Source organism: Mirounga angustirostris, unplaced genomic scaffold (assembly GCF_029215605.1).
Source record: "Mirounga angustirostris isolate CCGP_5_RB_7025 unplaced genomic scaffold, mMirAng1.0.hap1 SCAF_14, whole genome shotgun sequence".
NCBI classification, from domain to species: Eukaryota; Metazoa; Chordata; class Mammalia; order Carnivora; family Phocidae; genus Mirounga; species Mirounga angustirostris.
Genome location: NW_026991722.1, coordinates 18,210,742 through 18,223,780, shown reverse-complemented (window position 1 = coordinate 18,223,780; position 13,039 = coordinate 18,210,742). Strand labels below are relative to the sequence as shown.

The 13,039-nt window shown below is 35.4% G+C and overlaps 1 protein-coding gene across 2 annotated transcripts in view; it reads left to right on the top strand.

Moving 5' to 3' along the window:
- Window positions 1–13,039, top strand: part of WDR7 (WD repeat domain 7) — a 359,672-nt gene that overhangs the window by 164,635 nt on the left and 181,998 nt on the right. For both annotated transcript variants that reach the window (XM_045886644.3, XM_045886643.3), the window contains one exon: window positions 684–797. In XM_045886644.3, coding sequence (XP_045742600.1) covers window positions 684–797 — 114 coding nt within the window. The remainder of the gene's footprint in view (window positions 1–683; window positions 798–13,039) is intronic.

The following is a 13,039-nucleotide window of genomic DNA, read 5'->3' as shown; positions in this document are numbered from 1 at the left end:
GGAAAATAGTGTATAAGGAACAGACATGTGTTTCAGTTGGCAAGTTCCCAGGTGATTTATAGAATGGAAGCTTCTGGCCCCTGATCTAGTGCAGTCATCTGCTTCAGTTAGGTTCTTTCAGTGTGATAATGATCAGATCTCATATCTAATTCCTCCATAGACAGAGATAGTATCCACTCTGGGGCAGTGCATTTCAGGTCTCTTACAGAGACCCAGAGCATTGTCATCATCCCTCCCTCCAGCCCCCAAATTATAAGCTACTCGATATTAAAAAGAAGTAACTTTAAAAAAATAAAAAAAAGAAGTAACTTTTAAAATGGTCCTGCACTTTTTAGTTTTTTTTCCTTCTGTGCATCATAATTATGTCTAGATCACCTAAAGTAACTGAAGCAAAAATGTTGAATCAAGTAAATGTAATTTACTGAAGCATCCTCCTTCTGTTTTTCCCAGATCTTAGGTTAAGTTAGTAAAGTTTGTACCCATGTGCATATATACATATAAAGAAATAGAGCACACATGAATATTTTGTTCATTAATTTGTCTCAACCTAATTGTGGTGAACATATTGTATTTTTTTCATGTATTGCATTTGTATCCAGTAAGTAAATTGAAAAGTTTAAGAGTTTTGGTCCACCTTTCTTTTAGTTTTTTAAAACTAAACCTTGTGATTCCATTTGTTGTAGCTGGAGTCTCAGCAGAAGCCCTGCAGACTATCAGCACTGCTCCTGATGCCTTGGGGCCAGAAGCCAAAGTCCAGGAGGAAGAGCATGACCTTGCAGATGATGACATCACAACTGGTAAGCAGGGATATCTTTAACATAATTTGGATGAACTTTGTCCAAAATTGGAAAATGCTTTTAGATCATTTATAAGGAGATTAAATATGTTGGTGGAAAAGATGGAAACTTGTATTGATGGAATGTGTAGTTTTATGAGACTCTTTAGTGTCCTTTTTGATCTTGAAGTAGAAAGAAGCAGAACCATTTATTTGGTCTAGGTTTGCTTATTGTTGCTATAACAATGAACCTGCTAGCTGTGCATTTGATTTCCTGGAGACCTTCTAATTCAGAGGCTAGGATCATTATGAAAGCCTTGAAACATGTAGAGGAATACACCTATTATGTTATAAAAGGTTTTGCAATTATAGGGTAAACTGCACAATACTGAAGTCCTAGTAGCAATGTGTGCAGTATAGGCTGTGTAAAGAAACTTCCAGATATTCTCTGTACCTGTAGGATACGAGTGGGTGCGGCTTTTTAAAGTTATTTATATTGTGTAGATACTGACCATTCTTACCTGTATTATTTATTACATAAATGAAGGCATAAAGTAAAATTTAGGAAAGCCATATACCACATATGTTCCATATTCTATATGTTTTATGTTCATATATGTTCTGCCTATCTTTTTGTAGACTTAAATCAGTTTCAGTTACTGGATCTCCAAATGCATTCAGCTGAATTTCTTTTAATGTACAGAGGATTAAGAACAACCCACTATAAATATTTTTATTGGTATTAAGAATGATAAACTTTTTTGTCTGGATGGTTATTGAAAAAATCTGACCATATAAATCTATAATTATTGTGAAGCAACAAATAGTAACTTAATAGTAATCAATCATTCAAAAAGAAGCATGCCCAGAAAACATCAGGACAATTTTCAATAAAAACCTAAAGAAAAAAAACTAAAGAAAGGTTTTTTCTTCTAAAGCTCTGTGTGGCAGGTTCTTTACTGTTTTTCATTGGAAGGAAGTTGAGGAAGCCTAATGATCTCCCTTGAAAATTTACAAGGCATCTAACCAAAAACCTAGAGCCTTGTGCTACTGCTGCAAATAAGCTGCTGAGTAAAGTGGGGAGCATCTGGTTTCCAGTAAAAAACAAAACAAACAAACAAACCAACAAAAACGGTGCTGCCTACTACTTGCTACTTTTTAATCCTTTTAAGGTGTCAGTTCATTGATTTAAAAAAATTTCAACTTAAGTATAAATATAAATGATTCCAGAAATTTCCAACTTTTCTGGAAGTCATTTCACAATTATGATTTTGTCAGTAGCTACTAAAGGAAATTCTTTCACTTGCGAATATTTTTTAACTCTTTCTTTATTCCATTTTCAATGCTTCTTTAAATGTTATAGTATGTTTTAATTCCCTATTAATTTTAAAGGCCCTCTAGTCTGTAAAATGTAGTGGTTTAATTCATAGAGGTTAAGAAGTTGCCTTTGTAACAGTAGAATAACTCAATTTGCGTTCTGGAATAAAAGCTAAATTTTTGAGCATTCAAGTAAGCATTATTAAGTCTGTACATTGAAATTTTGAATTATGCACTCTACCACAAAGTCATGAGACTGCAAATAGCACATGACTGTGCTTTTATTTTATTATTAAAAAAAATCAAGAAGCTTAAAAATGAAAATCTAGTTTGGAGAGTCAATTAATGCTGTGTAAACTATATTTTAATCTGTACAAGGTTAAGTTAAACATATGTGATGAATGGCTTTGATCAGTTGATTTATTCATTTCATGGCATGGGTACTAGAGGCAAGAATGTTCAAAGAATTTAAATAACTAAAAAAGGCTTCCTTAACGTGTTGTCAAAGCAACTAGCATGCTGCAGTGTGTAGATCGTTTAGGTTACCTTTGAATTGTGTGACTTGATTAAGATGTGGTATAGATTTTTGTGAGGGTTTAGAAGAAAACCATATTTCTTTTTATTGGCTAGAATTCTATATAAATTACATTATGAAAAATATGGTAGATGCGTTGAGAAAAACCTGTTTCAGGCACAATAATCTTATTTTGGGATAACCACCATTGTAGAGCACAAGTACTACAGAAGGGAAAGCTGGCCAGTTCAGCCATTCACTTTGAAAAATCTGGGGTTTTGTTGGTTACTTAAAAAGAATTGCTCCATTAATGTCTTCTCATAAAATAAATAGAAATTATATTATGGCAGACATATTTGCCTGTATTTTGAATGAACTCTTACTTGGAAGTTCTAGTTAGGCTAATATGCATAGTTATACTAATTTTGTATTTGTAGCAATTTGGGACTTAATTCTTCAATTACCTTAATTAAACAATTAACCAAGATACCAATTAAATTTGAAGTATAATTTAGTGCTTTAGACAGAATAATTATTTTTGAAATTTTTCTTTATGGGTGAGAAAGCATGAGGTGTGAATGTTGTCTTATGACACTGATCTGAGCCTAGCAGGCTTTGTTAGTGTTTGCCTTATAAAAGGAGAGAAGCATGGATAAAGCTATGTAAGTGTTAGCTATGATCAATTGGAACTAATTAAATTTATTTGAAATGAAGAGTCTTAACTGGAAAAGAACAGCTGGAAAAACTGGGAAGAAAAATTGAGTCTTGATTGAGACAAGTTAAACCTTCACCCTGTCTTTTAAAAAAAATATGCAGCAGATTCTTTCTGTATCTTTCTTTTTAAAGCTAATATCTATTGATCGGCTGTACAAAGTAATGCTAGTGTGCCTTGATCGACACACACAGTCCGTTTTACTCAGCATTCTGTCTTGAGGTTCATCAGATTTTTTCCTTTAACCAAATGTCTTCAATTACACATCAAAGCTATATGAGCCATTTTCACAGATTAATATTATTTTTATGTAGAAAAAATATTAAAACCTATTTCATGTAATTCTTTTATACTACAGTACAGTATGCATAGGAAATGTACTTTTTCATTCTTTCTCATTGGAATTGCTTCAGGTTTTGCAGTACTCTGTGTATTAAAATCTGTTTTAACAACAATAATGGTATTTTCTTTACAGTAAAAAGAATGGCATTGATTGTTTCTAGAGTATAATTTCAGCATCACACAAATATATTACTGTACACATGTGTTTGCTTTTGTTTGTACAGTATACTTTTGTTTTTAGTATTATAACTTAAATGTTTATTTAGATTTATAGTCATTATTTGTAAGTAATATGTTCTTGTTTTCCTTACAATATTAAATAGGTCATAATTATATTTATAGAGTAAATCTCACTAAAAACTGAGTTATATAGGAAAAATTTTAGATTACTTATAATCTTTTTTGACTTAATTAATTATCTTTATATAGTTTTTATCATGATAAAGGAGGGCATTCTGAGTGACGAGGAAGCTATATGTCCCCTAAATGTTGCATTTTAAAACAGCCTACCCCTAATTGCAGTTAAAAAGAATTTTGGAAAGATTCCATTCACAAACCTGCATGGATCCCTTTAAGAAAGTCACTAAATTCTTCTGAGGGTCAAAGTGCAGTATCCCGCCCCTTGTTCAATGCAGCATGGACACACTGTCCATATAACAGTGATAAAGGGTCAGAAGTCACTGACATTGTCAAAGAGAGACTGGTTGATAGTAGATCAGCAGAACAGTTTGACAGATTCAGCTGCTTACAAAAGCAGCAATGATATGTGGATTCACATGGGTGTGTTAACTGTATTTGTTATATTTCTTGTAAAATTTAAGTGTAATTTGTAAAATAAATAAATAAATAAATGCTGTGGAAAAAAATAAAAACTAGAGAAGGGTTAAGAAAAATTGAAAGTAACATTCACTGACAATTTCCTATGTACCAAGCACTTTTTACACTTGACTCTAACAACATTTTGAAGTAGATACTGATATTTTTCCAGATATATAGATGAGGAAACAAACTCAGAGAGGTCACTTTTACAGGGTTACATACTTAAGAAGTGGTAGATCTGGGACTTAAAATGAGTCCTGCCTGACTCTAAAGCTTATGTGTGGTCTTAAATACAACCCCACACTGCCTAATGTTCTTAAACTCATTGAACTTCAGCATCTTTTTTCTTTCCAAATGTGAGATGATGTCACAGTCTACCTTTATTGCTTTTGATATCGTACTGGTAATTGCTGGATATCTTATTGTTTAAAATATAAACTTGTTGTTCTAAATTTAGACCAAGAGATTATCTCCTTTAGAAAAAATCACATATTCTTCAAATGTTCTTTTTAAATTTGTTCTTTAAATTATTTAGGACTACTGTGATGTAAGACTGTAAACGTAAGTAGTGTTTATTACTAGACATTTTATTGCATCCATGTAAGATGAAATATTTATTGTTCTGTCTAGCTTTTTGAAGTCATCAATATAAAACGGACACGTTAACATGTATTCATACACTAAAGTCAGCATCTCTAGTATTTTAGGATAGAGCTAAAAAAGACATCTAGTCTGAGACTAAATATTGGTTTGTGCATTTTACTATTTACTAAGGGCCCTGTTTATAAAATATCTATACATTTGTTTGACTGAAAGATAGGAAATTCATCCTGTTAAAATACAGGTAAGTTCCAAAGAATTGTGGGGCATTACATATTCAGAAATCAGAAGTACTTCCAACATAGAGCCAGAGGCCTTATAATTATTAAACTAGAATAAACTTCTACGCTGCACTCCTTTCCTGTCCTTCTCATTCTTTAACTTAAAATTTACTGTCTAAAAAAACAGTACTACATCTATGTGAATTGTTTTTTAAAGATTTTATTTATTTATTTGAGAGAGAGAGAGGTTGGGAGAGCACAAAGGGAGAGTGAGAGGGAGAAGCAGACCCCCTGTTGAGCAGAGAGCCTGATGTGGAACTCGATCCCAGGACCCTGAGATCATGACCTGAGCCAAAGGCAGAGGCTTAACTGACTGAGCCACCCAGGTGCCCAGATCTATGTGAATCTTAAGTCATTTGTTCTAAATAATTATCCCTGCCCTTGCTTTTGACTTCAGAATGTTAGCGCTACAAAATCAGTTTACTATATTAAGGTCTTTGGATGATTATAAATTACTAACACTGTGGTTTATTTACCATGCAGTTTTCATGAAAACAGATATCAAGAAAAACAAAACTATGGATTTCTGAGTGAAATATGTCACTCCAAATAATTCACATTTCTGTACTTTTAATCAGGGGGAAGAAAATGAATTAAAATTTTGTTTGGTGTTCTAACACTCAGCTTTACTTGCGTGTTGATAGGGTGTTAAGTAGAATTCCTAAGTATAGCATTTGAGAGTTTCTGATAGGAGTATTAAAATATAGCCAAAATTATAGCTGTTAGTCATTCATTTTCTTTTCTCATACTTCCCCTCTGGTAAGTATGGCTTTCTCTTTTCTTTGTTTTTAACTACCACTTACGTTAATAACTATCAAATTTGTATCCAATCTAGGCTTTTCTTCTGAATATCAGATTAATAGGTCTTTCGGCCTGAATGTTCTGTAGATACCTACTCTTAAGTTAATTTACAATTATCCAAAGACCTTATTATACTAAACTCATATTTTGTAGTACCTAACATACCTTCTGTGCTTAGAAGGTGTAGATACTATATTTGGTATGGTTCCAAATGAGCCGTACTTTTTACCAAACTAAAACTCATCTCCTTTTATATTTGTATCTCATTTAAAGGCGTCACTAAGGGTACCATTAACCACCCACCATCCCAGACTGGAAATAAGGGATAATCCTGGCTTTCCTACTTTCTGACAATGTCCACATGTAGTTAGTGCCAGTTCTTGTAAAATGTACCTCTTAAATTAAATCTCCTGATGGTTTTCCTTTTCTCCATTTACACAAAGAATGCATAGGTCTGGACTTCCATTTTTTCCACATCGGATTATTATTATTATATCCTCCTGCAACCATCTCCCTCTCTCATTCCCTTGCCCTCCTTTTTAATGCATGACTCCCATTGCTCAGAGTGTCAGAAGCCAGCTCATCAGCCTTCACCCCCATTAAGTGCTGTTTAGTGGCTTCCCGCTGTTTATAGCACAAAGTCCAAACACCTTAGTGAGGTGTCTAGGGCCCTACGAAGACTGACTCCTATCTTGAGCTTCCCTGGCTGCTATGGCAACACTGACCTTTGTTTCCCCAGGCTACCCTGCTGCTTCATAACCTAGACTTTGCATGCACCTCTTCCTCTGACTGATGTGCTGCCCTCAGTGTCTCACACATGAGGTGACACTCTGGGGTCCCCTCCAAACCCAGCTTGAGTTTCTCCATCTTCGCGAATCCCTTCTGGAAGACGGCCCAGTTTGTTGTATACCCTTCTGCTCTTGGACTTTGTAGTATTGTGAAGAAGTGACCATTTCACGTGCCGTCTGTGACTCATGTGAGGGCATGTAACTTTTACTTTGTATTTCTAGCAATAGAATAGGACCCTGGCGTATAGCATCATCTTAATAAATGTTTACTGAATGAGTGATGAATTAGTGAATTCATAAGATAACTCCTGTTTCAAAAAGAATTCCTTACATACCAGCAATTTACTTATATGTATTTACTATGTCTTCCCTATTCTTATATATTGTGTGTATATTTCCTTAGCCTCCCCCTCCCTTTTTAGTGGGTGTTTAAACTCAAAAAGCATTTGTAACACATTAGTGAAGGAATATAGACTCCTTTCTAGATAAACTTTCTACTGATACTGTGAAAATGAGACTTGGAACCGATCTAAGAACATAATTATCTCCATTGAATCAGTAGCTGTTGATTCCCATTTAAAAGGTGATCTTTTTCTCTTGGAAAACATGTCTTCAAAATTAGGAAAAGGGTATGATCCACTGGATTTAAGTGAGAAAAGATATAAAAAAATGCCTGGGAAAATGTGTTTTGTAATTTAAATCTTAATGAAGGAATGGAAGGTGGGATGTGCTATCGTGGGGATGCACAGGCCGAGAAGCAGACTCTGAAAACTCTGGAGAGCCTGCTCCGTGGTCTGCACTGACCCAGACTGGAGATGTGCTTATGGATGGTGGTGCTGGGTTCTTGTAAGTTTTGGTTGCACACTCTACTCTCTCTCTCTCTCTAGTCATGCTTTTCTTCCCTCTATGCTTATCTTTCCCTTTGCCCTGGGAGCTGTGCTGCCTCATGTCTAAGCTTGGCTCCGTCATTGAAAACCAAAATCTCTTGTGGGTTTCCTGGAGCGAGGGACGTCAGTGTAACTGTTGTCCAAGAGTTCCCTCTGGGACTTGGTGGCCCACTGCAGGAGAAGTAAGGTGGCTTGTATGCGAATTGGGGAGATGCTCAAAGGAAGGAGAGATGTGCAGAATTTTCCAGGAGGCCTGACATTCGAACATATGCCACAGAAGAAGTAGAGTATGGAATCATGTTGTATGGGATGGTGTACATAGTGTTTTGTGGCATTCCCCTAGGTGTCTGCAGTTAGTTATTTAGCACTAAGAAAACTTGCTTTTTATCATCCATTGAAATTTTAATGTGTTCAAGATTTCATGTGCTCAAGCTTATATTTAAAGGCTTGGCTTGGGGTGACTTGCCTAAGAACAAGTGCAAAAGAAAAAGAGGCAAGAAAAAGAACAAAAGATGGCTAATAAGTACCATTTGAATGTTTAATTTCCTCTTTAAAATTTTCTTTAGACTTTTTAAAACAGGAAATATACAGGGGTGCCTGCGTGGCTCAGTCAGTTGAGTGTCTGACTCTTGGTTGAGCATCTGACTCTTGGTTTCTACTCGGGTCATGATCTCAGGATCCTGGGATCTGCGCTCAACGTGGACTCTGCTGGAGATTATCTCCCTCTCCCTCCCCCTCTAATACTCTCCCCTGCTTTTGTGCACGCGCTCTCTCTCAAATAAATAAAATCTTTTTTAAAAAAGGAAAATCTACATAATATCGATATATTTTGGCCAAAAAAGTGTTTGTGTATTTAAATGAATTATGTTTTGTATACTTGAGGTTTGCTAAGAAAGTAGCTTAAACATTTTCATGACATAAATAAATCATTATAAAGTATCAAAGGTGCTCTAACATAAATTACTTTAATCAGCTGTCACATTGGCACTGAGTCTTTCATAATGATACTTTCCAAAAATAGCACTTTTCTTGCGTGTGTGTGTGCATGCATGCTCATGGTACATCCTCTTTGCATATAATATTTTGTAAGGAGTGGGTCAGATAAATGGTAATTGACATCATCTGAGCAAACTCATCTAAAAGAATACATTTAAAAATCAGGGACTAGGACCCTTGGCTGGCTCAATCAATAAAGCATGCGACTCTTGATCTTGGGGTTGTGAGTTTGAGACCCATGTTGGGTGTAGAAATTATTTAAAAATAAAATCTTTAAAAAAAAAAATCAGGGATGGGATGCCTGGGTGGCTCAGTCAGTTAAGTGTCTGCCTTAAGGCTCAGGTCATGATCCCAGGGTCCTGGGATTGAGCCCCACATCAAGCTCCTTGCTCAGCGGGGAGCCTGCTTTTCCCTCTCCCTCTGCTGCTCCCCCTGCTTATGCTGTCTCTCTCTCTCTGACAAATAAATAAATAAAATCTTGAAAAAAAAAAAAATCAGGGACTTCAAAGTAATAACTATCACAACTCACTAGCATTTATTGAGTACCTGATATGTGTCAGGCTGTTTTCTAGGCTCTTTTTAATCCTCACAATGAATTGTAATAAGTCTTCATTATCAGTTCCATTCTATAAGGCAAGAAAGTCAGTCACAGAATAGTTAAGTAACTTTCCACATAAAGCCCATAGGAAATGGCAGAGTTAGGATTTGAATCCAGGCTGTTTGCCTCTAGATCTTGTGCTCTTAAATAGAAGTAATTTATTCAAAACCAAGTCATTTAAAAAAAAAAAATCTTATAAGAAAAAAACAAATACAAATGTATTTATTGTGGCACATCATTTTCTCTTTATGACATATAGATCCATTTATTTTAATTTTTGATATAGTTTAATATTTTATGTAGTGCAAGGAAATATTTAGTATGTGAAGAAAAGACTTCCTGTTTTCTTAAAAAATAAACATAGGGGTGCCTGGGTGGCTCAGTCAATTGTCTGACTTCGGCCCAGGTCATGATATTAGGGTCCTGGGATTGGCCCTGCACTCAGCTCAGGGAGTCTGCTTCTCTCTCTGCCCTCCTTGCTCATGCTCTCTCTCTCAAATAAATAAATAAAATCCTAGAAAAAAATAAACATAGGTAATTAGTATAGAAAGACAATTTTGTATATTTTGTAGATAAAGAAGAATTATTTTACATTCATACAAAACCACACACATTAATATACCAGTGTACATATTTCAGATTTAATATTATATATATTTTTGATAAATTTAGACTAAATAGGAAAAAGCAGAAATACTTAATTGGATAAGAATGTAGAAACTGTTGTTTTTGGTTTTTTTTCCAAAGCCTTCCATATGAGTGAATAACCTTCAGGATGAACTTCTAGTTTGGCCTTTTGTGAGCTGTGTAATAATACCTCTCGGATAAGAATGAATTGCATTAGATTGTGGCACACTATTATATATCTGTATATTACATGAATTGCCCTGATAATTGATATCAAACCCATATGACCAAAAGTTATAATTCACAAAAGTAATGACAACAATGTCTCATAATTCACAGACTTTATGTCATACCTGTGAATGATTACTTTTACTGTGCAAACCACATTAAAGGGGAAAAAGAGGTTTGAAAACGGATGTGGGGTTTGGAAGAGTTCTTCTTCCTGATACTTTATAATCATTTTTACTACACAAAAGGATAATTGAATTGACCAGCATCCTTGAGTTTCCCCATGATTCTTGGATTAAAACTGTGAAGCATAAAAGGCATTTACTCTTACTTTGAAATTTTAATCACAAACGTTAAGTATTTGAGGTGAGGACAGTCGTGAACTGTATGTATTTGTCCTCATGTGATACATAGAAAGAGGAGTCCTCACTCATAGGTAGGATAAAAATCAAGTGAGAATATTTCATCTTTAAAAAAACAATAACAACAACTATGTTTCTTAAATACAGATGAGTGAATTAAATGGAGTAAACCTAATTTAAAAGGATTCCGGGAAATTGAACCAGCTACTCCCTTTGCCCTTTATATACATTTTTTTTTTCAGTGTCTCTGATACCACCTAGAATAAGTATAAGGAATATTCAGTTTTACTCCACAAAAACATTTATATGTGCCTTGTATTTTTCTGTCACATTTTAGGGAAGATTTGATAAAGCAAGCAGCTAGTTGAGAAGCTGATGATCTAATTTGAGAGAGAGGCTTTATATTCATGCACAGCTGCACATAAACACGCACAACATACGTGTACATAAGCTAGACTTTACATAGGAGAATTCCAGGCACCAGGGGTGAGTTAAGGGTAGGATTTACATATGAGGGAAATCATGGCAGCCATGGCAGGGGTAGACTGACTGTTGGTTTAGCGACTTTGAAATGAAGACTGAGGGAGGCTGAGAACATCCTGGCAGATATTTTTGAGCACCTACTAGATATTGAGCATTTACTAGACACTGAGGGTAGAGTGAAGTTCATGCTCCAGAGGGCAAGCCTGATGAGTGGCTATGTTTATTCTTTGTTGGGAATTTTTTCCCTGAAGAACACTTTTTTTTTTTTAAAGATTTTATTTATTTATTTGTGAGAGAGAGAATGAGAGAGAGCAAGCATATGAGAGGGGGGAGGGTCAGAGGGAGAAGCAGACCCCCTGCCAAGCAGGGAGCCCGATGCGGGACTCGATCCAGGGACTCCAGGACCATGACCTGAGCCGAAGGCAGTCGCTTAACCAACTGAGCCACCCAGGCGCCCCCTGAAGAACACTCTTAACATGAAGGTTTAATAAGTCCATGTTACCGTGATGTAAAACTTAACATTTCATGTTTATCTATGAGTGAATCTTTAGATTCATGCAACCAGAAAAGCAAAATGAAACAGAGTCAAATCAACTAGATGACAAGCTGGTCTGCAATAGTAAGTATATACTTAGAATCTTATAGAATAGATAGGGTTGCACAGGCTCTAGTATCTCATTGTCTGTGTTCAAATCTCAGCTTCCCTGCATATTCATCGTGTGCTTTGTGCCAAGTTGTTTGACTGTGGGAAGCCTCCGTTTTTTTCGCCTGAAATATAAGGAGAGTAAGATTGTTGGGAAGTTTAAATGAGATAATGCTTCTAACCTTAGCAGAGGAACTGGCCTGGCCCATAATAAGGGCTTGAGAAGTATTGTGTGTCCCCCTCCCTTGCTTCCTGACCCCGCATTGCCACCACCATCACTCTAAGTGATTTGTTTTAGTAAATAGAATAAACGATCTGTAACTAACTTATAAATCACTTATAAATCAGTTCTTTTAGATGACTTAATGATTATTCTATGTAGTTGATCACTCCCAGGGATATAAATTTACTAGACAAATTTATACTTTATATATAGAGAAAAAGCTACATCCGAACTTCCGTGCAAGTTTTCAGAAATTTCTAAAAGCTGCCTCAGGAAATATTGACGAATTATTCTAATTTCCTAAGTGCTTTTATATTTGGCTTATTTTTTACCACACTTATTGTCTGAATTGAATTTTATCAAGAAGAGTGAATCATTTGATGAAATAGAAAGGACATCCTTAAGAGAAAATACTACTTTATACTTACAGTAGCTGAGGGAGAGTTAATTTGCATATTATACCTATGTTTGGCTAGTGGTGATCAGTGGTAAAATGAGGAGATAATGATATAAAAAAGCTGTCTGAAGACTTTGATACAGCCATTCAGTTGAGAGTCACTGCTAGACTTAGGAAAAGCATATTTAAAAGATGATAAAATCTAAAGGATAAAAGAAAACTCCCATCCTACTATCATTAATAGTCTTGCCAAGGAAGAAGGAGAATTTTTTTTTTAATTTACTTGAGAGAGAGAAAGAGTGCACAAGTGGTGGGGAGAGGGAGAAGCAAACTCCCTGCTGAACAGGGAGCCTGATGCAGGGCTCAAACCCAGGACCCTGAGGTCATGACCTGAGCTGAAGGCAGATGCCTAACCAACTGAGCCACCCAGGTGCCCCAAGAAGGAGAACATTTTAATGCAGTTCTCAGACTTTCAAAAGATGCTTACTCGTTAGTACACTTTTTAAAAACAGTATGTTCAAAAGTAGAATAAGGTATACCACACGAAAATATAAATTCAGTGTGAGTACGATGAAGACATTTTCAGAAATGCAAGATTTCAAAAAAAATGTACCTCCCTTTCTCTTTTATCAGGAACTAGAGGAAG